The sequence below is a fragment of the Globicephala melas genome, chromosome 2 (genome assembly GCF_963455315.2).
Source record: "Globicephala melas chromosome 2, mGloMel1.2, whole genome shotgun sequence".
NCBI lineage: Eukaryota > Metazoa > Chordata > Mammalia > Artiodactyla > Delphinidae > Globicephala > Globicephala melas.
In genome coordinates, this window is record NC_083315.2 from 14,722,136 (window position 1) to 14,748,106 (window position 25,971).

The 25,971-nt window shown below is 36.3% G+C and overlaps 1 protein-coding gene across 3 annotated transcripts in view; it reads right to left on the reverse strand.

Moving 5' to 3' along the window:
- Positions 1 to 25,971, reverse strand: part of PLXDC2 (plexin domain containing 2) — a 414,801-nt gene that overhangs the window by 66,336 nt on the left and 322,494 nt on the right. For all 3 annotated transcript variants that reach the window (XM_060293095.1, XM_060293094.2, XM_030837117.2), the window contains one exon: positions 2,030 to 2,090. In XM_060293095.1, coding sequence (XP_060149078.1) covers positions 2,030 to 2,090 — 61 coding nt within the window. The remainder of the gene's footprint in view (positions 1 to 2,029; positions 2,091 to 25,971) is intronic.

The following is a 25,971-nucleotide window of genomic DNA, read 5'->3' on the forward strand; positions in this document are numbered from 1 at the left end:
AAGTTGAGTCTAAAATTTATATGAAGAACAAAAGCCCCAAAGTTCTCAAAACGCTTGTGAAGATGAAAAAGTAAAGAGGTTTGTTCTATAAACAACAATATTTCTTAGGAAGCTATAGTAATTAAGACAGTGTAATATACAATGTATCCATTCTTCCAAAAAGTCATTTGGATCATGTCACCCCCTTAATTAAAACCCTCCAGATACCTTTCTCTTGCCTTTAAGATAAGGCCCAAACTCCTTCAATGTTACATTTAGGGCCCTGTTTACCTCACCAGTCTCATCTCTCACCACTCTTCTTACCTTCAGTTACCCTTCAGAAGTCATGTTAAATATCATCTCCTCAAGCAAATGTTCCCTTGTCCTACTTAACAAGACCATGCACTTAGAGTTCTTTGCCTGAGTGGTTTTCTAAGTGCTGTCCTTTGTTAAGTGTCTGTCTCCCCTGCTACACACATTTCTCACACTTTTACATTAGCAGTGCTTAGAGCAGTACATAATAAATGCTCATATTAGGATTTGTGCTTATTGAATAAATTCATCTCACAAGATCAGAAGGAAAATTTAACACTGGTTTTAGGCACAGAAAATGGACTGGACTTGGTGACCTTGTTTAGTTACCTGTAACAGAAGGATAGAATTGCTCACCATAAAGCAAGTAATGTTGACGATTTACTTACAGAATAAAAAGGAAACATTGAATATTATAGAATGTACTAGATTCTGAGCTCCTTAGGAAGAGAGGGTAATTTTTTTTAAAATTCTTTGTAATTTTAGTGCTTAGCACAGGCCATAGGACATGATTAAATTCCCCACAAATATCTTTAGGAGGCCTTAGAATATGACGGATTCTTCTCTATAGCTTATGTTTCATGGTGGGCCCACAGTAAAGCAAGAAAATGATGATGTCTGAATCACCCTCTTGATCTTTACACAGGTATTCAATTTCAACATTTTTAACTGAGGTAACTGTGATTACAAGAAAGAAACATCAACCTGAAAACACAACTATGACTCTATCAATATATTGTCTTTTTGAACTACTGTTGTTAAATAAGTGACATGAAATAGATAAATGAGTATTTATCACTGTAATTCCCCCCAAACAACTGTCAAAAAGTTGATTAAAGCTGCGTCGGCAATACTGTACTTAATGTTCAAGAATATCCTGAAAGACGTATTTTTCAAGATAGTTATGAGGCATCATAAATAAAAACTAAATTAAAACTAAAGGCTCTAGTAACTAGGATTGCCTAAGAGTTCTGAAAATAGCTCTTTGACATGGTTTGCTTTACTAGATGAGAAAAGTTATAATGGTTTTTATTCAAAATTCAAACCCTAAAACTTAACAAAGGGAGAAGAAACAAATACTTTTCTTTCTGAATTTTATAGGATATTTTTATGTGACTCTGAAATGACAGTGTAAATGCAATTCACTAAAAAATTGTAAATAGGTTAAAATCCATTCTGCAATTTTATTTACTTGCTTGAATCACTTCTTTGCATCATTGTCTCCATCATGTTTGCCTGGGACTTAACTGTTTCCATGTTAGACCATGTCTACCTTCTTCTATCATGCCAATTTGCTGCAATCAATCTTTCCCCCCATTCCAATGATTTTGTTATTTGAGCGAAAAAGATGAACAATGGCTTCCTAGATCTCAAAAAGCAGCCAATGTTTAAGAGAACTGCCCTTTGCTCACAGAGACTTAAGTCCTGGTTCTACTATTGCTGAGTCACACACCTAATTCCAGACACTCTCTCTCCACCCCCTTCCCCAACATCTCCCCTCACCCTTCCCTCTTCTCCTCTTGGTCCTATGGAGGCAATAACAGCCCTGACCTCATAGGATGGGTATAAGAATAAATTGAGATAATACATGTCGAGTTAAACCCAACATCTGGTACATATAAGGGCTCAGTAACTGATGGCCCTTTTTATTAAATTAGATACCATTTTCATTAAGTTGCAGCAACAATACATGACAGCTTGGTCCCAACAATCTTGTCATAATAAAGCACATGTGTACCTCTTCAGGGCATCCGCTGTCCACCCAGTCCTGCCGATGGCGATCAAATCCACTGGAACATCTTCAGAGAAGGCCACGTTGCAGATCAGAAAAGAAAGTATGGGGTGCAGAGTGGGGGTAGAAATTAAAAGAAAAAGATCGGTAAGTAGTTAATTCTAAAATCTGCACAACATAAACTTTCTTCTATAGAACTGTTAGCTGGAGCAGTGGAGAAGCATTTATGGAGGTCTGCATAACGGACTACTCCTTAGGTAATCGTACTCTTATGGTTGCACGTGGCAATAAATCACGCCACTGAGGCTCACTGCACCGGGCAGAACACCTGGATGCCCACGCAAAGGTGAGACAGTAGCTATTCTATGAAGTTGGCTTTTCTTTTCCTCATACATATGTATTTTTCATTATCACAACGTGTGGATAAAATCTTTTGCAGGTATTTTTCAGATCTTTTTCTTTGTTTTAGTTAAATTTAAAAATTTAAGACCTGCAGTCACACAGACTCTTTCCCTATTGTGCAGTAAAAGCTTAGTAACTCAGCGGGTTTGGGGTGTTCAAACCCACGCATTCCAAAGAAAGAACTGGCCCTTGCCCAGCTCCTGGGAGATCACTTCTAATCCCCTGGAATATCCTGCCTGATAAAAGTGCCTTTGTATATCTTGGGTCTTGGGCTATGTTAGATCATACTAACAATATGATTTATGGTGAATGTCTGTTTTTATTCGCCTGGAGCCCTGGGCCACGTTGCATCCGTTTGACCCCTGGGGGCACTGGAGATGAGAGATAAAGTTAGTCATGCAGAATTTCGTACCTACGTGATGGCCCTCAGTAAAAATCCTGGACGGTGATGAGCCTGGATAAGCTTCCTTGAGTGGCAACACTTGGTGTGTGTTTTCACAAATAGTTGCTGGGAGGATTATGGGCCAACTCCACTGTGGGAGGATGACCGGAAGCCGTGCCTGGTCACGGCTGGACTCTGCCCTACGTTCCTTCCCTTCGCTGACTTTATTCTGTATCCCTTTGCTGTAATAAATGGCAACCTTGAGCATAACAGCTTTGCTGAGTCCTGTGAGTCCTTGTAGTGAATCAGTGAAGTTGAGTGTGTTCCTGTGGGTCGCTACCAGCGCTACGATTAGGTCACGTCTAAAAGGTCAAATTCAACAAGCACTGGGTTGATGAGATTTTGCTCACTCCCACTCTCTTTCTTGACTCAAATCATTTTCTGCGCCCCCTACCTATCCAGCTACAGTTCATTCACTTTTCAAGACCCAGAAATTACTACCCAGAGCCCATTCGGATAAAGCTTCATCATTGCTGTGATCATCTCTCACTTTACTATTTAACTTTTCTCGTTTATATAAAATTTCATGGCTTTATGTCTTATTTACCAAACTTGATTGTGAACATTTTAAAGTCAGGGCCAGTGTTATATTTGATCATACCTAGTATATCTGACATATGATTTCTTTTTCATATTAGAAACTTTAAATATTTTTACCAGTTTATGAAAATTAAGGATTTGCACTGCCCCTGAATTTTAATATATTAATATATATACTTATATATAATATATATGAATAACTATCAATCTAAATAGATATTTATCTTTTTTTCAAAATAAATGGAGGCTTTTGGTCATAGTTTCTTATAGGCTGTTCAACTTTGGTCTTATTTTTCCTAGAGCGCTACTTTACAACTTTTTTTTTCACTTGTTTTGCAATGAATCTACACGATGATTTTTTGTAAGAATCCCTGCCAGAGATCAGGTACCATGGCATGAATGAGCACAATTTAATTCAAGTGGAATGTGAACACAGCTCGACTGTCAACAAAAAAGACCATATTTATCATTCTGCCCGGACATGATCTGTTAGAGCTCAGCTATTTCATACCTACCATCTGTGTTGAACAAGCTTAAGTGTGGAATAAACATCAGTGTGTGATCTGGCATCCCGAGTTTGAGAGTCCCCAGTTGGTCAAGGCTATCTCTGGTTACCCAAAGAGATTCTGCCGTTTAGAGTCCAATTCCAGATGAATTAGACGGCTGTTGCCTCTTTTTTTTTTTCTTCCCTTCAAGTTTACTTAAATATTGAAAAGTATACTGACATTCTCTTCTGCAAGATGGGAATATATCGATTTTCTACAAAGAATATATTTTGGGAGCCATCTGACAAGTTATTAAATGCAACAGATAATTTCTAAAATGCAGTTTGTCTTTACTTACTCCATTCTAGATGTATTCAAAGCCAGTGGGAAATAGCAACTTTTAGCTTATATTATAACAAGACAGTACCAAATCTTAAATTTATGAGTCAATTTTATCTTAAGTAATTAGTCCCTTAAATTATTACATTAATCCCAGAGAAAAGTACAGAAACACCGCAGTTTGCTTGAGTTATTAAATAATCTCTCAATTATAGTGTGTGAAATTAGGTTCTACTGAAAATATGTAATTCAATTAACTAATCCATTCATTTATTTATTCACACTGCAGCTTACTAACTGCTAGGGTGGGAAGGATTGAGAATGGCAAAACACAAATAAGGTTTGGTTTGAAAAATTCATATATTTTTGTACCTTACGGCGCCTTAAAAAATTAACACAACAGAACCCTGCCTTTTCAGCATTTTATTTTATAACCCAGTAGTTTAAATAACATCGAAAACCTATTATAAATGAAAGTGTGTGTGTGTGTGTGTGTGTGCGTGGGTTGTATAAATCATCAAGAAAAGCTACCTTTCTATTATTTCTGAATTCTAAATAAATAAAAAATCACTTTTGAGAACACCTTCCTCTCTCCACTGAGCTGCTGTGTCGTTTTTCTGTAACATCACGACATTAACCATGTCATACTCCAGAATGTTGATTTCCAGTGTTCTCAGAGAAGCTCTCCTGACCTGGAATCACCTGGTGTTCCTGCTGAAATGCAAATTCCTGGATCTAACTGGATAAGATTCTCCCACAACTTGGGCCCAGTAATTTTCACTGTAAACAGGTGCCCCAGGTGATCCTCACCACACTGAAATGGGAAAACCACTGCCTTCCTGTAAGCTATGGCAATACTGCAGGCCCCTTCACACTCCACCAGCCCATCTCCTGTGCCTTATTACACCTCCCTGAAAGTGTACTCTTCCAGTCTCTGCCTTTGAACACGCTATTACCTATGTCTGGGATACCTTCCTTGTCTCCAATTAGTAAACCCAATTCAACTCAAGACTTACCTCCTCCCAGCAGCATTTCCTTTTCCTCTCACCCAGAAGAGTTAGCACACCTTTTTCAATGCCTCTCAATACCAAGTGCTGGTGTTTGTTATTACTTGGTTGCTTTCAAGCTTCTTGTACTCACAAGACTTTGGAGGGAACATGGTTCAAATGAAGATTCTGGGCTCAAACTGCTTGAGTCACAGTTTTGGCTTGGACACCAAATAGGCATGTGATCTTAGGCAAGTTATTTTCCTATCTAAGCTGGTTTCCTCATCTATAAAACGAGGTAAGGGAGGTTAGGTAAGGATTAAAAGTAGACTGTTGTACAGTCAACATTTAGTAAATATCAGCTGTTTTTAATACCTAAGGAATGTCTTTGTAGAATGTATGTAGCAAGGTTGACAACTGTTGAAAATGAGTAAGTAGGACTTCAACTGTATAGATAGGATTTAGAAAATGTTTAGGAATTAATGCTGTGTCCCATGTTAATGTGAAATGTGTTTTACACTTGAAGTCCCTTATCATCATATTTGGGAATTAGTATTACAGAATCTTGTGAGTGAAAATCTAAGCTGCTTTCAAATATGGAGCACATCTTTATTCAATATTTATAAATAGAGATTATGTGGTTTTGTAAATATTCCTTAAGAATTGATTTTGACAGTCTGAGCTCCTAACCACAATAGATTTCCAATGTTTCTATTTTCAAGTTATTCCCCTCTTCTCACTATTACCTAATTCCAAAACGAATCATTAGAGAGCTCTACTTCCAGTAATTGTATTATTTTCCACTCAGTTTCAATGGGATGTTGATTTCAAAGCCCTCAGGAGCCATATTAAGTGAACCCCATTTAATAAGGCAGCCTAGAAAAGAAGTCTCCTAGCTTGCAGCGTCTATCCAATCATGAGATTAAAGCGTAAATCTTGTCACATCTCTAGCTTACCTGTTTTGTGGAAAGGGTTTTAGAAATAAAACTTATTTTGCAAAGGTAATATATACAGATGAAGAAAATAGAGTAAATGTTAAAATACATACACAAGGATTAAAAATGAAGTCCATGTCTTTCTACACAATTGAACATGTGTCATTTCACCAGTGAGATGAAACATCTACAAAAGAAAATTTAGGAGAAAAACTTCACAGAATCCCGAGACCCAGTTAGGAATTAGTTTGGAGATCGGGGGTCAGCATGTTTTTTGTAAAGAACAAGGTAGTAAATACTTTAGACTTTGTAGGCTATATAGTTTCTGTCCTAACTGCTCACCTCTGCGGTTGTAGCTCAAAAGCAGCCACAGACAAATGCATAAAAAAATGGGTGTGGCTGCGTTTCAATAAAACTTTATTTACAAAGCCAGGAAGTGGGTCCAATTTGGCCTACTTGCTGTAGTTTCCTGACCTGTTATCTAAAAATAAAGATCTTTAAAATTCTGAAGACTAGAATACCTCATCAAAGTGTCTGATGATTTAAATGGTCCATGCAGCCTTGGGTGTACTTATTGGCATGCTATCTTAATGGAAAAATCAATTGCATATTTAGTAAGTTTTCTTGCCATCGTCTGCAAAAGTGTGAAAAATGATCCTCCAGCATCAAAAAAAATGGAAAATGCTTAAAAAATGAAGTATTTTAGAAGAGAAACAAGTATAATGATAAACATCTGTGATTATAACTAACTAATAACATTTATCTTAACCATGAGTCTGGAGCGTAAGATATGGCAAAATCAATTTGTTTTGAAATACCGAAAAAAATTCATTGGAAAGGTAGGTCATAAAATTTACAATGCTGATTGCAATAATCATTATTATCAATAGAATATTAGAAAAATATCATATCTCATTTCCCATATGAGGCATGCTTGTTCCTAATTGGCCTCAGGCATGAGACGGATGATTTTACTGCTAAAAACACTTCTCCTAAAATCAAGAAACTTGAGCTTAAAGTTTTTCAGAATTTTCATGCCTGAACCACTCAGTACAAAGAGCTCTGGGAATAACAGGTGAATTTAAGCACACAGTAATCTATTACAGAGACAGTACTATAGGACAAATTATGAAATTTCACATCATTATAATATGCAAGGGTATGCAGCATGTTTTCTTTTAATAAAAGCTCTTGATATTAGTTGTAGCTCAGAATCATAATCCAATGCCAACAAGAATAGTTATCTGCAGAACGCAGGAACTTTGCTTTGGAGATGAGTTTTGGATGGAAAACTGGGGTCAAATCATCTGATATCTGATATCCAGAACCTTGTCATTTTACAGCTGTGGCATCTTGCAGAGCTGCAGGTTTTATAAAATAAAGGCTTAATTTTTCTTTAGATTTCTAGAATCTAGAGTAGCCCTAACATGTCTTTAAAAGTATAACACCAGGGTCTTTTATCCTTCCAATTCTTTTATCTCATTAAAAAAATTCACATCTGATTTCTCTTTCCTTCCAAACTATTGGTTAAAAAGATATTTTTTTAACTTTTTGGTTTTTATTTCCCCTATCTTTCAATGAAAAATATTTTCAAAAGGGAAAAACATTTTTGTAATTGGCTTTCCATGCTGGAGTTCTTTCTTCCTCTGAGTGTCACCTCCTGATTACAAGTCTGTTTTCAGTTTTGGAGTGTGTAAGGTAGGAAAGAATTGATGTTGGGAATGAAGCTACATTATTTAGCCTTATCTGGAAGTAAGCTGATCTTTTCAAAAATCATTATGATTAAAAGGCATTACTGATGTTGGCAAAATATCCTCATTTATGCACTGTTAATACTTTAAGGGAATGAAGGACATATGAAAGTAGACTTAGATATGCCATGAAATAGTGATGCAAAAAAACAGTCAGTTATGCACTGGACAATCCAGTAAACTCATTTTAGGGCCAAATAATTAGTAATGGGCTGGTGCTGTGAACTTTCAGCATGTTTTAATCAGGGAGATGCTGACTCTACCCAGATTATTAGATATCTGAGTACTTATTTTATAGCTACATTAAAAAGTTTCTTAAAATACTACTTAGAAGGGGCAAGAGAATGAAGTATTCACCCATATGGAAACAGTTAAAAGCTATTTGATTCAAAAGACTTGGACTGACTTGTTGCAATACTAATCTCACAGTAAAATTCAATTGTTATCTTTGTTCTACCTAACTTTTACGTGCTGCTAGTGGATATTGAAATATGGCTCAGGGAATTTTAAATGATGCGAGTTTGGCTGTGTATTGACTTAAATAATCCTTCATTACAGAGCATCATATAATCTCTGTATTTACAAGTTTAAGCCTGATGTTTGGACATTGTGGTTGTTATTTTTTAAAAACCAGCAGTAGATGAAATAGTTAAATCTGAATTCCTCAACGACTTCCAGCTTTGTGCTGATTCACCTGCATGAAGGGGATGTGACTGCATTAGCAATATGAAGTATGCAATTTCAGAAATCTTCCAATTCTATCAAAAACCAGATTACTCCAATGTAGTTTCTTAAACTTTTTGAAATAAACCATATCAAGAAATATAGTTAACATCAAGTGTTTAGACATTTATATATCTGGTTATGTGTGTATGGTTGTGTGTTTGTGTATGCTGAAACTAAATATTTATTGTGATGTTTCTTTTTTTTCCTCTAAACATACAAATAAAGCACAGAGATATTTGTATTCCATTCTATTTCATTAACAAAAATGCTGGTTGCAACCCACTGGGTAATTGATAGCATGACCCTCCTGAATTGCAACCCTCAGTTTGAATAATACTATCCTAATAGTTTAAAATTTTAATCATATTTATGCTTTAAATAGTATTGCCTGGTTTGTAAAACAATCATTTTAATTGAAAATTACAGAAAAGTATAAAAACAGAAATTAAAGTAGGTAATATCCCAACGCTAAGATATTGTTAGTTTTATTTTCCAACCAATCTTTATTTAACATATAATTATATATACTTATGTATTAATCAAATTGGAATCATAACATGTGATAACACTTTTCTACAGTTAATATGATAATCTGGGCATTTTTCCATGTCCATAAATATCCCTTGAGAGTTAATTTTTAATGACAGCATATACTTCATTATATGGCTTGATAAAAATTTTATTGCATGCTATATAGGAAAGTTGTTAAAAGAGTAAATTCTGTGAGCTATCATAAAAGAAAATTTTTTTCCTTTTTTTCTTTCCTTTTTTTGTATCTATATGAGAAGATGGATGTTAGCTTAACCTGCTGTGGTAAACATTTCACAATATATGTAAATCAAACTATTATGCTGGAAGCCTTAAAATTATTTGGTGATGTATGTCTATTATTTCTCAATAAAACTGGAAAAAATTATTCAACTTTTATATGAGCACACGTATGTTATTTTAACCCTTATAAAAATACATATCACCATTCTTTTTGCAACTTGATGGATTAAAAGTGACAGTCATGCTTTAATTAGCATTTCTTTATTACAGGTGAGGTGAAATGTTAAACCATGTTTATTGACAATTCGTATGTCTGTCTATATCTTTGAGTGTATATTCATTTCTTTTACTCACTTTATTCAATTGGGCTATTTTTTTATAGTGTGTCTATAAAATAAGGCATTAAATTTCTGTTAAATATATCATCTGTCTGTAATTTGCCATTCAATTCAAAATGATTTTTTTTTTTTTTGCCATACAGTGGTTTGTATCTTTACACTGTGAAGTTTTTCAACATTTTCTTCAAGATTCCTTTCTTTGCCTTTTGCTCAGAGAGGCCTCCGTTACATTGGCATTAAGTAAAATTTGCCATAATCTCTCCTAGTTAGTTCATTATTTCATCCTTTGCTTTCTTTAATCTACTCTAAATTTATTGTGGTATATGGCATGATGCTATAACCAAATCTAAAGAGACAAATTTTATTCAGATTGATGGCTAAGAGTCCCAGGATCTCTTAGCCATCCTTGAACAAGAGATCTTTATCCATCGTTTGGAATTGCATGTTTAATCACATAATAAACTCATATGCTAAGGTCTATTTCTGAAATTGTATAATCTTCCATCGATGGCCTTGTTTCTTCTTGTACAATTCCTATAATGATTTCATTATTACAGTTTTATCTAATGATTTATCTAAACTTAGTTTAAGTCTGCCTTCATTGAACTTATTTTACAATTTTTTCTTGAGTTGTCTCACTCTTTATTCTTCCCTGTGATTTTTATAATTATAGTCTGATGTCCAAATAATAATGTTATTGATGGAATTGATGTGGAAATAATTGACATCTTAATATATTCTAGCTTCCCATCCATTAAAATGTTTATTCAGGTGCCTCATCAAACTTTCATTATTTCCTTTACATGGAACCTACACATCATTAAGTTTGTTAGTAACTATTTTATCTATTTTTGCTACTGTTAAGGAGCTTTAACCATTGCATTTTCTAAATGGTTATTTCTGACATGGAAAGCTATTGACTTCTGTGTATTTTGTATCTGACTCCTTTACTTACAAATAATAACTTTGCTTCTCCTTTCCAATAGTCATGTCTCTTATTTGTTTCTTTTCTCTGTGTGTTAACCAGAGTTATAGAATTCTGGTACATAATAGTGGGAATCACACCCATGCCTTCTTCCTTATTTTAATGGGAATGTCTCTGGGGCATTAATGTTTAGTATATTTTTTCCACTGTTTGAAATAATATTTGTTATCATGTTAATATGCATATTTCGATTTCAGTCTGCTAACATTTTTACTTAGAAAAAAATGTTGGATTTTATTAAATATATTCCCATCTATCAAGATGACTAAATGATTTTCAATACCAGTGCTATAAATGGCATTAATAGATTTCTTTAAACCAAAACATGTTTGTATTCATGAAGTAAATTATTTGGCCATGTTTTAATTAGTTTGACTTTGTTAACTATAATGCAATATCTCTATGAATAATCTATAGCTAACATCCTACATAACAATGAAAGACTGAATGTTTTTCTCCTAAAATTAGAAACAAGACAAAATGGCTACTCTCAGTACTTCTAATCAGCAGCGTACTGTACAGTTTGAAGAGGCAAAGTTAGAACCCAAGAAGGTGAAGCTTTGGCAAAATAATCAAATCATTAACAGCTTCCTGCCTCTCATCTTCCTTGTATGAACGTAAAGTAAAATAAGTCAACTCATAGCTTGATTAAGTGGCAAAAACAAGGCAGCCACAGCAGACTTTAGAAGAATTACTGAACTGCTGAGACTTATAACAACCCTCATTAGAGATACAAAGTAGTATTTGTTATGATGTTGGAAAGCTGAAAAGCTAATGACTTCAATACTACAATGACAAAGTCAGCCAGAACCCAAGGGACACCTTAGGGTTTAATGTTCAGAGACAAGTGGGTAAACTTTTTGAGTAGGGTGGAAATCATAAGCTACTAAAAAGACAAAAATTGCAGGTATTCCGCTTTTTGAGACACTGGGATTCGTATATATCACCAGACGAAACCAGACATCTCTGGTCATTGAGCCATCTGTCAATATAGTCGGCTTAAGAAATGATCTGCTCTAGGATTTCCAGAAGAGGGTAGCCGCTGGGGCTTAGGGGAAACTGAGACACAAACAACAACAAAGACTCAGCATTTTCATTTGCTTTCTACCAACTCCTTTTCAAATTTCTAACATACTTAGTTTGCTTGCCTTCTGTTTTATTGAAGCCCCTGTTACCATTCCATCTGACTCACCTCTTCTGTGAGACTTAACCCAGGCTGTGCTCCCAGGGAAGGGTCCTCTCATGGAGGACTATCCTTCTCCCAAGTGCAACCTCCAATCAAGATTACAGTGCCCAGCTTGAGAACAGAACATTTACTAGATGTTAAAAGTTACACACTTAGAGATGAATACAAAGTCTTCAGTTTACCAAAGGCTATTACCATTTAAAATCAAACTTGTTATCCCAACCATGTGAATAAAATATTCCTTTACTGACTGATCTTAAATATGGCTTTGGCGACTTGCCAGAATCTGGCTGCGAACACATTTTAACAGTTTGGCTTCTTATTTATGAAAGATTTCAACTCCTTTAGAAACACCATAATTCTTCAAAGAACATATATGGTAATCTGAGGCTGAGGTATGGTAATTGAAGGCAGACTATGACAATTAAATAGATAGTTCATTTTGTTTCTTCAAATTATATACACATGAATAAGATGTTACATAGTTTTTATCTTAGAAAAAGGAAGATTATATTTATTGGCAATTATTCCTAACAGCAAAATTAATCATTTTTGTAGCTTTTAGAATATTTGTGTAAAGTGAGTATTCCATTTAAAAAACAATGGTCTTTTCCCACCTAAGTGTGCAACTTCTGGAGTCCTGTATTTGGGCAGCATTCTAGCACATTCTGAAGAATCTGGGAGCACAGCACATTGTGTCACATTAGAAAAGAGAACTCCCCTTGCCACATTCAACTCCCTTTCTGAATTCGGGCACCAAGAGCAATGGAGTCTCTAGACTTAAATGAATAATTAACTTGATTAATAATTTCAACATGCTATTGGGGCACTGCCAGGGAAAAACAAAACAAAACATCATCTGACTTACTATGGGTATAATGAGGAAAAGAAGAGGAAGGAAGTGGAGGTTATTGACGTCATTCGATCATGTTGTAGTTGACATGTGTTCAATAACTGTCAGTTATGTAATTCTCACCCGAATCTGGCAGTATTCCTTACATGTATTCCCATTTGACTACTGCAAAAAATTGAGGCTGCATTATTTAGTGGAAAGAGCATAAGCTTCAGAATTGCAAACATAAAATTAGGTTCAGGTCTTGACTCTGCCATTGATTGATGTGATCCACCTCCAAGTTATTACTGGAGATTACGGGGTGAGATCTATGGCAAGTTATTGTTGGAGATTCAGTTTCTGTAAACTGGAGATTGTAAAATCTACCTTCACTGGGTGAGGATTAAATGAGATAATATAGATGAAGTACCCTTCCAGTGTTTGACATAGTGAGTGCTCAATAAATATGTTATTTTATGCTTTATTACCATTCATAGCACCTAGCACAGGTCGAAAAATGCCTATTGGGAAAAAAACATATTGTAACCTAACCAGTTACTGATATAACTGAAAATCTATAAAATATCCTTCAAGCACTGACCCAGCTTCTTTAGCCACAAAAATTAGGTATATAAAACAAAGAGGACAAATCTTTTCTTTTTGATGAATGAATTCTTCCAGAATCTAAAAATTCCTTGCCCAGCACTCAACTTTGCTATTTTGGTAGAACAGAAGTGAGAGTTGAGTCCTCAGGGAAAGAAAAAAAAAAATTCTTCCTCATGGCTGTGAGCCATTGAAGCAAACATCCAGTTATAAATAAAACCCCTGGACATTTCTGGATTCTGATTTTTGACACCCTTTCTTAAAACTTCTTGATTTCAGACCAAATATTATGCTTAAATGGCACTTTCAAATGCATAGAAGTGGACAGAAAGAGCAGTGACTTTTACTTTGCTGTTGGCTCCGGAAAAGGAACATAAAGTCTTGCAGGTTTAGGTGTGCCATGCCTCTGTAAAATGCTATCCTTCTGCCAGTAAATTTTTATTCCATGGTGCTCAGAGATTAATGGCTCCTGGTCTTTCAGAGCTGTCTGTCTTCCTCAGGAACATCAATGTTGCATGAATCAACTCACCTCTCTTCTGCCAAGATAGCAAAGTCGGGCTTGGGTAAGGAACCAGAAATCCCTTCGAGGAGATGATTATCTATCTCATCAAAGAAAGGTCTCTATCCCAATTTAATTTTTTTTTACTATAAAAAGTTTCAGAATTTTACTTGGAATGCTGAGATTTATAGAGAAACAGATAAGATGGTATTTCTAGTTTCTCAGAGAACCATAGGATGAACTTTTCTTTATCCTCGTTTACCATTTGGGAAAGTACTATAAGGGAATAAAAGTGACATCTGTCATCATCTCTCCAGGAACGGGAACCAGTAAACCGTCCCAGACAAATCAATCTCTCTCTCCCCCTCCTCTCTGCCTCTGCCACCATTCCTTAAGAGATAAAGTGTTTCTAATCACAGCGCATTTGGGTCCTCGCAAATGATCTGTAGAAAGAATGGGTGAAATAGGAAGATTAGTATTTTAAACTAGGAAAACCTGTATTAATCACGGATTTTTAAGCTCTGTCCGGAGTTCAGGGTTTAGTTTGGCAGAGGCCTTCAATGACTGCTGTAGCGAGTGAGGAGGAGATGGGAGGGCCTGGCTATGAACCCGCTATAAGATACAATTTTATCTGTTTTGTATTTGACGTTTCTGCTTTTCAAAAATGTTTCTCCTGCTTAAGAAGAAAAAGTTTGAAAACCATTTTATTAAATCATTTGTATACCTCATCCCATTAATTAATCTAGGCTTGTTATCATTATATTTTACAATGTAATTAAATCTTTTAGACAAGTACTATGAGCTCATTTAAAATATGGTAATATAACTTTGACAGGGCACTCCGAGAAGCAACTTTTTCTCTCTTTTTCTCTCTGTATGTCCCTAGAAGATGTAATTTAAGGCATTTTAATACCAGACAATAATACCTGAGTGAATCTTATAATGACCAGCAGAACACTGTCTTTTAAAAGATATCTGCTTAATGATTTCTGATAGTGCACTTCTATTTCCTTCAAGAGATATTATACTTGTGAGAGAACTTTTCTAAGATCCAGGTTAAATTAGAGTATCTCTCATACATGTGTGGCAGTCCATATTTGTTTACATTAATCATTCAAACTTGAAAATAGTCATTGCTCCATTTCATCAATTTATTTGCTCAAGGAACATATTTCTCCATGCATATCTTCGGCTCACGGGAAACTCAGCTTTATCTTCTAAAGTCTTAAGAGTGGTTATTCCAAGTAGAAGTAAATTGATTTCGGTGGAAACACTTCCAAGATTTCTAGACTTTGCTGTAATGTTACATAAGATGATTTCCTTATTATTTTAAAACTGCATGTTTAAGTATTTTGAAATATATCCCATCTATCTACATTTGAGTTCAATTTGCCACTTGAAGTCTAGATTGTAATATCAATGCTTAAAAAATAATAAGTATAATTTTGTAGTGGCTTTTAGTATACATAAAGCTTTGATTTCTTTTAAAATTTTTATTCTTTTTTCTTCATTATAAATCTTTGAACTCACCTGGAAGGGTCTGTTTCTAAGACTATACCAAGCCCAGGTCCTTATGTAGATTACCAACAATGTATTAGTAAATTCTTTCCACTTTAAGAAATGATACTGGGGCTTTCCTGGTGGCGCAGTCGTTGAGAGTCCGCCTGATGATGCAGGGGACACGGGTTCATGCCCTGGTCCGGGAAGATCCCACATGCCGCAGAGCGGCTGGGCCCGTAAGCCATAGTGGCTGAGCCTGCGCGTCCGGAGCCTGTGCTCCACAACAGTGAGAGGCCCGCGTACCGCAAAAAAAAAAAAAAAAAAAAAAAAAAAAAAAAGAAATGATTCTGGTCATAAAAGAGTGTTCTGCTTCCTTCCTTTATTCTATATCAGATTTGTCAGGCATATAAAATATCAAATTACTAAATGCTAATTCTATTAGAGTTTTATGCAGCTCATGTGTACAAATGTTCTATGTCCTATTAAAGGCAGCAAAAAGAAGGATTTTAAGAATTTGGGTGTGAAGCAATTTTCTGCTTCATAAAATACAGTTAGTGTCGCCTTATGTTTACAGAAGCATTCTTGGATGTGTAGATTTTTCTTCATATTTGCTTTTAATGAAACTGACTTAGTATTCCAGAGCACCCCTTTAACCCAGATCGAAAAAAATATTTATAGCAAAAGCTATATAAGCATAAGGAGAATGGATATCTAGACCTGAATCTTCATGTTGATAGTTCAGAAGACCCATTAATTCAACATTCTCAAAATCTTCTTTATTATTCATTTTCAAACACTATTATATTCATTTGACCTGGTCCTTCATTTGCTGTTTGTCATTTCCTTAGGTGGTAACTATTAGAATCACCTCATTTATCCCAGTGTCACTGTTTACTTCATTAAACCCTTCAAAACCAGACAGTCAATATTTTCTTCCAAAATAATTTATTGTGAATACATATTTTACTTTTTCTTCTGATTAATCAACATATTTGTTATATGTTTTCCATTTGTCTGGCAAACTTTTCTTGTAAATGGCCAGATAGTAAATACTTCAGGCCTGTGGCTCTTGTGATCTCTGTCAGAGGAATTCCTTTATGGAGAATAATTGAACTTAACCTAGGAATTCTAGCTATGCCTTAGGTCCTGAACACACAAATGCAGTTAAAACTTACACAATAGCAAGGATTTCCATAATGGTGTTAGGTAGGGTGACCATATAATTAACTTATAGGGTGAACCACTACACTTTTGAGAGAGAAAGAAATAGGGCATAGGGACCATAGGCCTAAAGCAGACCTGTGGTGAGAAAACTGGGCATATGGCATTTAGGGCATAATCCTTAATTATGCCCATAATGCCCTGATCCTTATACTTCACAGACATTTCTAGTTACAAATTCTGTGCTCAACTTCCGTAAGTCTTTCTAGTCAAGTTTTCTAGTATATTTATCTCCTACCATGTTCACTTTATTTTAGACAATCTAGGTTTATGCTTGCATACAAAAATTTAAGTCTCTGAGGTATTTTATGCCCCTTCCTCTGAAATATAACATAAAGGATTATTCTCTTTTGTCATAGACTGAGAATATAGGTCCATTTCAGCTCCATCTTCTGATATATGAGTAGAAAACACACGCAGAAAGCAATACAGGACTAACTCTCCGATATGAAATAAACTCTTCTTTTTTTTTCTTGCGGTACGCGGGCCTCTCACTGTTGTGGCCTCTCCCGTTGCGCAGCACAGGCTCCGGACACGCAGGCTCAGCGGCCATGGCTCACGGGCCCAGCTGCTCCGCGGCATGTGGGATCCTCCCGGACCAGGGCACGAACCCGCATCTCAACCCGGGGCACGAACCTGGACTCTCAACCACTGCGCCACCAGGGAAGCCCCTGAACTAAACTCTTTATATGCCATTTTTGCTGCATGAAATCTTAACAGATAATGCACACGTCTTTTTTTCCCTTGAGAATTCTACCTATGTGCTATTTTTATTACTTTCTCCAATTCACAGTTTTTACTTTTTTCATGGGGACTCTAGCTTGCCAGTTATGCACTTTGCACGAATATAACCTCGATTATTATTAAACAAAACTTTATATGTATCTTTTAAAACAAATTATTCAGATAAGTTTTCAGTAGAGCTTAGTGTAAATATGCTAATAAACCCCCTAAAGTAGGCAAGGGGAGGGACATCTGCTTTGGATTGCTCATCCAGTGCGTGAACATTCTTAGCAAGACCACATGTGCTAAGAGTAGGCATAAAAGCCTAATAGAGAAATTCCAACCCTAGAATTTATTTTTCCCTTCATCTCTCCAACCACGTATCCTTCAAAAATTTTTATTTTATTTTTTTAACATCTTTATTGGAGAATAATTGCTTTACAATGGTGTGTTAGTTTCTGCTTTATAACAAAGTGAATCAGCTATATATACACATATATCCCCATATCCCCTCCCTCTTGTGTCGCCCTCCCACCCTCCCTATCCCACCCCTCTAGGTGGACACAAAGCACCGAGCTGATCACGCTGTGCTATGCGGCTGCTTCCCACTAGCTATCTATTTACATTTGGTAGTGTATATATGTCCATGCCACTCTCTCACTTCGTCCCAGCTTACCCTTCCCCCTCCCCGTGTCCTCAAGTCCATTCTCTACATCTGAGTCTTTATTCCTGTCCTGCCCCTAGGTTCTTCAGAACCTTTTTTTTTTTTTTTTAGATTACAGATATATGTGTTAGCATATGGTATTTATTTTTCTCTTTCTGACTTACTTCACTCTGTATGACAGTCACTAGGTCCATCCACCTCACTACAAATAACTCAGTTTCGTTTCTTTTTATGGCTGAGTAATATTCCATTGTATGTATGTGCCCCATCTTCTTTATCCATTCATCTGTTGATGGATATTTAGGTTGCTTCCATGTCCTGGCTGTTGTAAATAGAGCTGCAATGAACATTGCGGTACATGACTCTTTTTGAATTATGGTTTTCTCAGGGTATATGCCCAGGAGTGGATTGCTGGGTCGTATGGTAGTTCTATTTTTAGCTTTTTAAGGAACCTCCATACTATTCTCCATAGTGACTGTATCAATTTACATTCCCACCAACAGAGCAAGAAGGTACCCTTTTCTCCACACCCTCTCCAGCATCTATTGTTTGTAGATTTTTTGATGATGGCCATTCTGACCAGTGTGAGGCGATACCTCATTGTAGTTTTGATTTGCATTTCTCTAATGATTAATGATGTTGAGCATTCTTTCATGTGTTTGTTGGAAGTCTGTATATCTTCTTTGGAGAAATGTCTATTTAGGTCTTCTGCCCATTTTTGGATTGGGTTGTTTGTTTCTTGATATTGAGTTGCATGAGCTGCTTGTAAATTTTGGAGATTAATTCTTTGTCAGTTTCTTCGTTTGCAAAGATTTTCTCCCATTCTGAGCGTTGTCTTTTCATCTTGTTTATGGTTTCCTTTGCTGTGCAAAAGCTTTTAAGTTTCATTAGGTCCCATTTGTTTATTTTTTTTTCCATTTCTCTAGGAGGTGGGTCAAAAAGGATCTTGCTGTGATTTATATCATGGAGTGTTCTGCCTATGTTTTTCTCTAAGAGTTTTATAGTGCATGGCCTTACATTTTGGTCTCTAATCCACTTGAGTTTATTTTTGTGTATGGTGTTAGGGAGTGTTCTAATTTCATTCTTTTACATGTAGTTGTCCAGTTCTCCCAGCAACACCTATTGAAGAGACTGCCTTTTCTCCATTGTATATTCTTGCCTCCTTTATCAAAGGTAAGATGACCATATGTGCGTGGGTTTATCTCTGGGCTTTCTATCCTGTTCCACTGATATATATTTCTGTTTTTGTGCCAGTATCATGCTGATTACTGTAGGTTTGTAGTAGAGTCTGAAGTCCAGGAGCCTGATTCCTCCAGCTCAATTTTTCTTTCTCAAGATTGCTTTGGCTATTCGGGATCTTTTTTCTTTCCATACAAATTGTGAAATTTTTTGTTCTAGCTCTGTGAAAAATGACAGTCGTACTTTGATAGGGATTGCACTGAATCTGTAGATTGCTTTGGGTAGTACAGACATTTTCATAATGTTGATTCTTCCTATCCAAGAACATGGTATATCTCTCCATCTGTTGTTATCATCTTTAATTTCTTTCATCACTGTCTTATAGTTTTCTGCATACATGTCTTTTGTCTCCTTAGGTAGGTTTATTCCTAGGTATTTTATTCTTTTTGTTGTAATGGTAAATGGGAGTGTTTCCTTAACATCTCTTTCCGATTTTTCATCATTGGTGTATGGGAATGCAAGAGATTTCTGTGCATTAATTTTGTATCCTGCAACTTTACCAGATTCATTGATTAGCTCTAGTAGTTTTCTGGTAGCATCCTTAGGATTCTCTATGTATAGTATCATGTCATGTGCAAACAGTGCCAGCTCTACTTCTGCTTTTCTGATTTGGATTCCTTTTATTTCTTTTTCTTCTCTGATTGCTGTGGCCAAAACTTCCAAAACTATGTTGAAAAATAGTGGTGAGAGTAGGCAACCTTGTTTTGTTCCTGATCTTAGTGGAAATGATTTCAATTCTTCACCATTGAGAACGATGTTGGCTGTGGGTTTGTCATACATGGCCTTTATTATGTTGAGGAAAGTTCCCTCTATGCCTACTTTCTGCAGGGTTTTTATCATAAATTGGTGTTGAATTTTGTCGAAAGCTTTCTCTGCATCTATTGAGATGATCATATGGTTTTTCTCCTTCAATTTGTTAGTATGGTTTATCACATTGATTGATTTGTGTATATTGAAGAATCCTTGCATTCCTGGGATAAGCCGCACTTGACCATGCTGTATGATCCTTTTAATGTGCTGTTGGATTCTGTTTGCTAGTATTTTGTTGAGGATTTTTGCATCTATGTTCATCAGTGATATTGGTCTGTAGTTTTGTTTCCAACAGAATTTCAATTGTATTGATTTGAGTCTTCTCCTTTTTTTTTCTTGGTGAGTCTGCTTAGTGGTTTATCAATTTTGTTTATCTTCTCAAAGAACCAGCTTTTAGTTTTATTGATCTTTGCTATCGTTTCCTTCATTTCTTTTTCATTTATTTCTGATCTGATCTTTATGATTTCTTTCCTTCTGCTAACTTTGGGGTTTTTTTGTTCTTCTTTCTCTAACTGCTTTAGGTGTTTATTTGAGATGTTTCTTGTTTCTTGAGGTAGGATTGTATTGCTATAAACTTCCCTCTTAGAACTGCTTTTCCTGCATCCCATAGGTTTGGGGTCATCGTGTTTTCATTGCCATTTGTTTGTAGGTATTTTTTGATTTCCTCTTTGATTTCTTCAGTGATCTCTTGGTTATTTAGTAGTGTATTGTTTAGCCTCCATGTGTTTGTAGTTTTTACAGTTTTTTTCCTGTACATGATATCTAGTCTCAGAGAGTTGTGGTTGGAAAAGGTACTTGATATGATTTCAATTTTCTTAAATTTACCAAGGCTTGATTTGTGACCCAGGATATGATGTATCCTGGAGAATGTTCCATGAGCACTTGAGAAGAAAGTGTAATCTGCTGTTTTTGGATGGAATGTCCTATAACTATCAATTAAGTCCATCTGGTCTATTGTGTCATTTAAAGCTTCTGTTCCCTTATTTATTTTTATTTTGGTTGATCTGTCCATTGGTGAAAATGGGGTGTTAAAGTCCCCTACTATTATTGTGTGACTGTTGATTTTTCCTTTTATGGATGTTAGCATTTGCCTTATGTATTGAGGTGCTCCTATGTTGGGTGCATAAACATTTACACTTGTTATATCTTCTTCTTGGGTTGATCCCTCGATCATTATGTAGTGTCCTTTTTTATCTCTTGTAATAGTCTTTATTTTAAAGTCTATTTTGTCTGATATGAGATTTGCTACTCCAGCTTTCTTTTGATTTCCATTTGCATGGAATATCTTTTTCCATCCCCTCACTTTCAGTCTGTATGTGTCCCTAGGTCTGAAGTGGGTCTCTTGTAGACAGCATATATATGGGTCTTATTTGTGTATCCATTCAGCCAGTCTATGTCTTTTGATTGGGGCATTTAATCCATTTATATTTAAGGTAATTATCAATATGTATGTTCCTATTACAATTTTCCTAACCGTTTTGGGTTTGTTATTGTAGGTCTTTTCCTTCTCTTGTGTTTCCTGCCTAGAGAAGTTCCTTTAGCATTTGTTGTAAAGGTGGTTTGGTGGTGCTGAATTCTCTTAGCTTTTGCTTGTCTGTAAAGGTTTTAATTTCTCTGTCGAATCTGAATGAGATCTTTGCTTGGTAAAGTAATTTTGGTTGTAGGTTTTTCCCTTTCATTACTTTAAATATGTCCTGTCACTCCCTTTTGGCTAGCAGAGTTTCTGCTGAAACATCACCTGTTAACCTATGGGGATTCCCTTGTATGTAATTTTTTCCTTTTCCCTTGCTGCTTTTAATATTTTTTCTTTAATTTTTGATTGTTTAATTAATATGTGACTTGGTGTGTTTCTCCTTGGATATTTCCTATATGGGACACTCTGCACTTCCTGGACTTGATTATTTCTTTTTCCATGTTAGGGAAGTTTTCAGCTATAATCTCTTTAAATATTTTCTCAGTCCCTTTCTTTTTCTCTTCTTCTTCTGGGACCCCTATAATTAAAATGTTGGCGCATTTAATGTTGTCCCAGAGGTCTCTGAGAGTGTTCTCAATTCTTTTCATTCTTTTTTCTTTATTCTGCTCTGTGGTAGTTATTCCCACTATTTTATCTTCCAGGTCACTTATCCGTTCTTCTGCCTCAGTTATTCTGCTATTGATTCCTTCTAGAGAATTTTTAATTTCATTTATTGTGTTGTTCTTCATTGTTTGTTTGCTCTTTAGTTCTTCTACATCCTTGTTAAACGTTTCTTGTATCTTCTCCATTCTATTTCCAAGATTTTGGATTATCTTTACTATCATTATTCTGAATTCTTTTTCAGGTAGACTGCCTATTTCCTTTTCATGTGTTTGGTCTGGTGGGTTTCTACCTTGCTCCTACATCTGCTGTGTATTTCTCTGTCTTCTCATTTTGCCTAACTTACTGTGTTTGGGGTCTCCTTTTCACAGGCTGCAGGTTCGTAGTTCTCATTGTTTTTGGTGTCTGCCCCCAGTGGGTGAGGTTGGTTGAAAGGGTTGTGTAGGCTTCCTGGCGGAGGGGACTGGTACCTGTGTTCTGGTGGATGAGGCTGGATCTTGTCTTTCTGGTGGGCAGGACCACGTCTTGTAGTGTGTTTGGGGGTGTCTGTGACCTTATTATGATTTTAGGCCACCTCTCTGCTAATGGGTGGGTTTTTGTTCCTGTCTTGCTAGTTGTTTGTCATAGGGTGTCCAGCACTGTAGCTTGCTGGTTGTTGAGTGGAGCTGGGTCTTAGCGTTGAGATGGAGATCCCTGGGAGAGCTTTTGCTATTTGATATTACATGGAGCTGGGAGGTCTCTGGTGGACCAATGTCCTGAACCTCACTCTCCCACCTCAGAGCCTCAGGCCTGACACCTGGCCGGAGCACCAAGATCCTATCAGCCACATGGCTCAGAAGAAAAGGGAGAAAAAAAAAAAAGAAAGAAAGAAAAAATAAAGTAAAATAAAATAAAGTTATTAAAATAAAATTTCTTTAAAATTAGAAAGTAATAATAAAAAGAAAGAAAGAAGAGAGTAACAAAACCTAAAGACAAATCCACCAATGATAACAAGCGCTAAAAGCTATACCAAAAAAAAAAAAAAGAAAAAAAAATGGACAGACAGAACCTTAGGACAAATGGTAAAAGCAAAGCTATACAGACAAAATCACACAAAGAAGCATACACATACACACTCACAAAAAGAGAAAAAAGGAAAAAAAAAATATATATATAAAGGAAGAGAGCAACCAAATCAATAAACAAATCTACCAATGATAATAAACTCTAAATACTAAACTAAGATAAACATAAAACCAGAAACAAATTAGATGCAGAAAGCAAACCCCAAGTCTACAGTTGCTCCTAAATTCCACAGTCTCAATTTTGGGATGATTCGTTCGTTGTCTATTCAGGTATTCCACAGATGCAGGTACATCAAGTTGATTGTGGAGATTTAATCCGCTGCTCCTGAGGTTGCTGGGAGAGATTTCCCTTTCTCTTCTTTGTTCGCACAGCTCCTGGGGTTCAGCTTTGGATTTGGCCCCGCCTCTGCGTGTAGGTCGCTGGAGGGCGTCTGTTCTTCGCTCAGAGAGGACGGGGTTAAAGGAGACGCTGATTCGGGGGCTCTGGCTCACTCAGGCCAGGGGGAGGGAGGGGTAGGATGCGGGGCGATCCTGTGCGACAGAGGCCAGCGGGACGTTGCACCAGCCTGAGGCGCACCGTGTGTTCTCTCGGGGAAGTTGTCCCTGGATCACGGGACCCTGGCGGTGGCAGGCTGCACAGGCTCCCGGGGGGGAAGGTGTGGATAGTGACCTGTGCTTGCATACAGGCCTCTTGGTGGCGGCAGCAGCAGCCTTAGTGTCTCATGCCCATCTCTGGGGTCCTTGCTGATAGCCGTGGCTCACACCCATCTCTGGAGCTCGTTTAGGCAATGCTGTGAATCCCCTCTTCTCATGCACCCCAAAACAATGGTCTCTTGCCTCTTAGGCAGTTCCAGGCTTTTTCCCAGACTCCCTTCAGCTAGCTGTGGTGCACTCACCCCCTTCAGGCTGTGTTCACGCCCCCCAATTTTTATTGTAAATCCTGGCTCCACTGTTTCCTAGTTTCGGGACCTTGGCTAAGCTTCTCAACCTTCCTAATTCTCATTTACTTAATCTGTGAAACAGGGACCTTAACACTTACCTCTTAATGTGACTGCAAAGACTGAATGAGATAACAGAATTAAAAGACTTTAGTGGCAGTAAAGGCTTTCCTGTGATGCCTGGCACATGGTAAGTATAGAATAAAAGGTAGGTACTATAATTATGTTAAGCATCTCCAAAGGTGAGGCATGCTTACCCTTAAAACAACCCCCTTGTCCTTTCTTTCAAAGCTCATGCAATTTAGCAGCAGTAGCAGCAGCAGGAAATCTGGGCAAAGATAAAATAAACTTGTGTGCTAACAGAGTGCAGAGGAGAGAGAGATTAATTTTGATCAGAGCAAAGGTCAATGCAGAGGTCTTCTCTAGTGGTCGAAGACATTATTTTAGGAATATAAAATCTGTGTATTTTTAGGAGAGTCTATCATTAGAAATTAATGCAGACAAGATCATGATACATGGAGAGAACAGCTCCCCCTTGACTATGAATTGTCATCGAAGGGAAAATTCTAGAGCTGGGAGAAAGAAAAAGTGGCCCTCTAGGAAGGAGAAAAAAATGAGCATCACTAATCCGGAATCAGCCAACCCATATTATAATGATCCAGAAAAGGAAAATTTGAATGCTAGTCTTTGTTCAACCAATAAATCATTTTTATCTTGAAATATCTTCTTCTTTGTTTTCCCTAATAAAGTATACTAGCTTGGTCAGATTGCCCTACAATCATATAAAAAGATACAACTCTAGAATAACACTATTTAGATGTTCTTAGAGCTAAAGAAACAACAGGATTGTTGCATGCATTGCTGAATTACTGCATTTCCTGAACTTTTCCATGAATGACAAAATTCCTACCATAAAATTTCCCTCAAAACTCTGGGTAGGACAAGATTGTATCTCTGACTCAAAACTTGAGAGAGAATAAATTCTTTAGCGTTTAGAACATTTCATAAAAATCTTTAGTAGTATGTTCATATCAAGACATATGAAACAATCATATTTCAGCTTTTCTCAGAGACAGATTTTAGCAGAAAGCAAAAAATCAGAACCTATCCCAATGACATTTTTATCATTTTGTTATGTAAGTGTTGAAAGAGCTGGCTTAAGTAGGAATATACTGAATTTTGAATGTTTTTCTATATCTTGACATTAGATTTTCAGCAAAACAAATAATTAAACCAAACTACTTTGATTAAATGTTTTCTTCTTACCACAATATCAGAATTTTCATTATAAGACTGTTAATCTGAGGTTCACCTCCTACTCAATATCATGTCAATTTCGTTTAAAGGGAAGCCAGCTGTGAACTTTGGTTTTTGCTTTTAAATTTTGATTTCCTTGTCTTTTAAGGATCATATTTTTTTCCATAATAATTTAGCACCTACTGTTTTTAAATTGAGAAATTCAATTTCATTCTTGGACAATTAAATTTTAATTATTTCCAGGGGAACTCATTAGTGCATTAGTACAAGCCGGCTAAGGGAATGGAATATGTAATTTAGCACTAAAATGCTCCATTTTTGCTACTCCATATATGTTTGCTAGATTGCATTTGCTGAAGTTTAGTTTTCTAAATTACAACCAAGTAAAATGCAGCCACCAGAGTTGGTTAACACCTAAGCAAAATTTTAAAATCACCTGGATGATCTTGAAAAAGCAGCTATAAAGAGATGTAATGCTAAATAATTCTACAGCTCTTATCTCTAGTTTGCCAAATGGTGCTCAGATGGAATGCAAACACAGCATTCACTGACTGGAAAATCAAAGATGACTTTAAATATGCCTTGATATTTCAGGGGGGCCTTGGTTACCAGGAGACTTGGCTCAAGACCTACCTGTT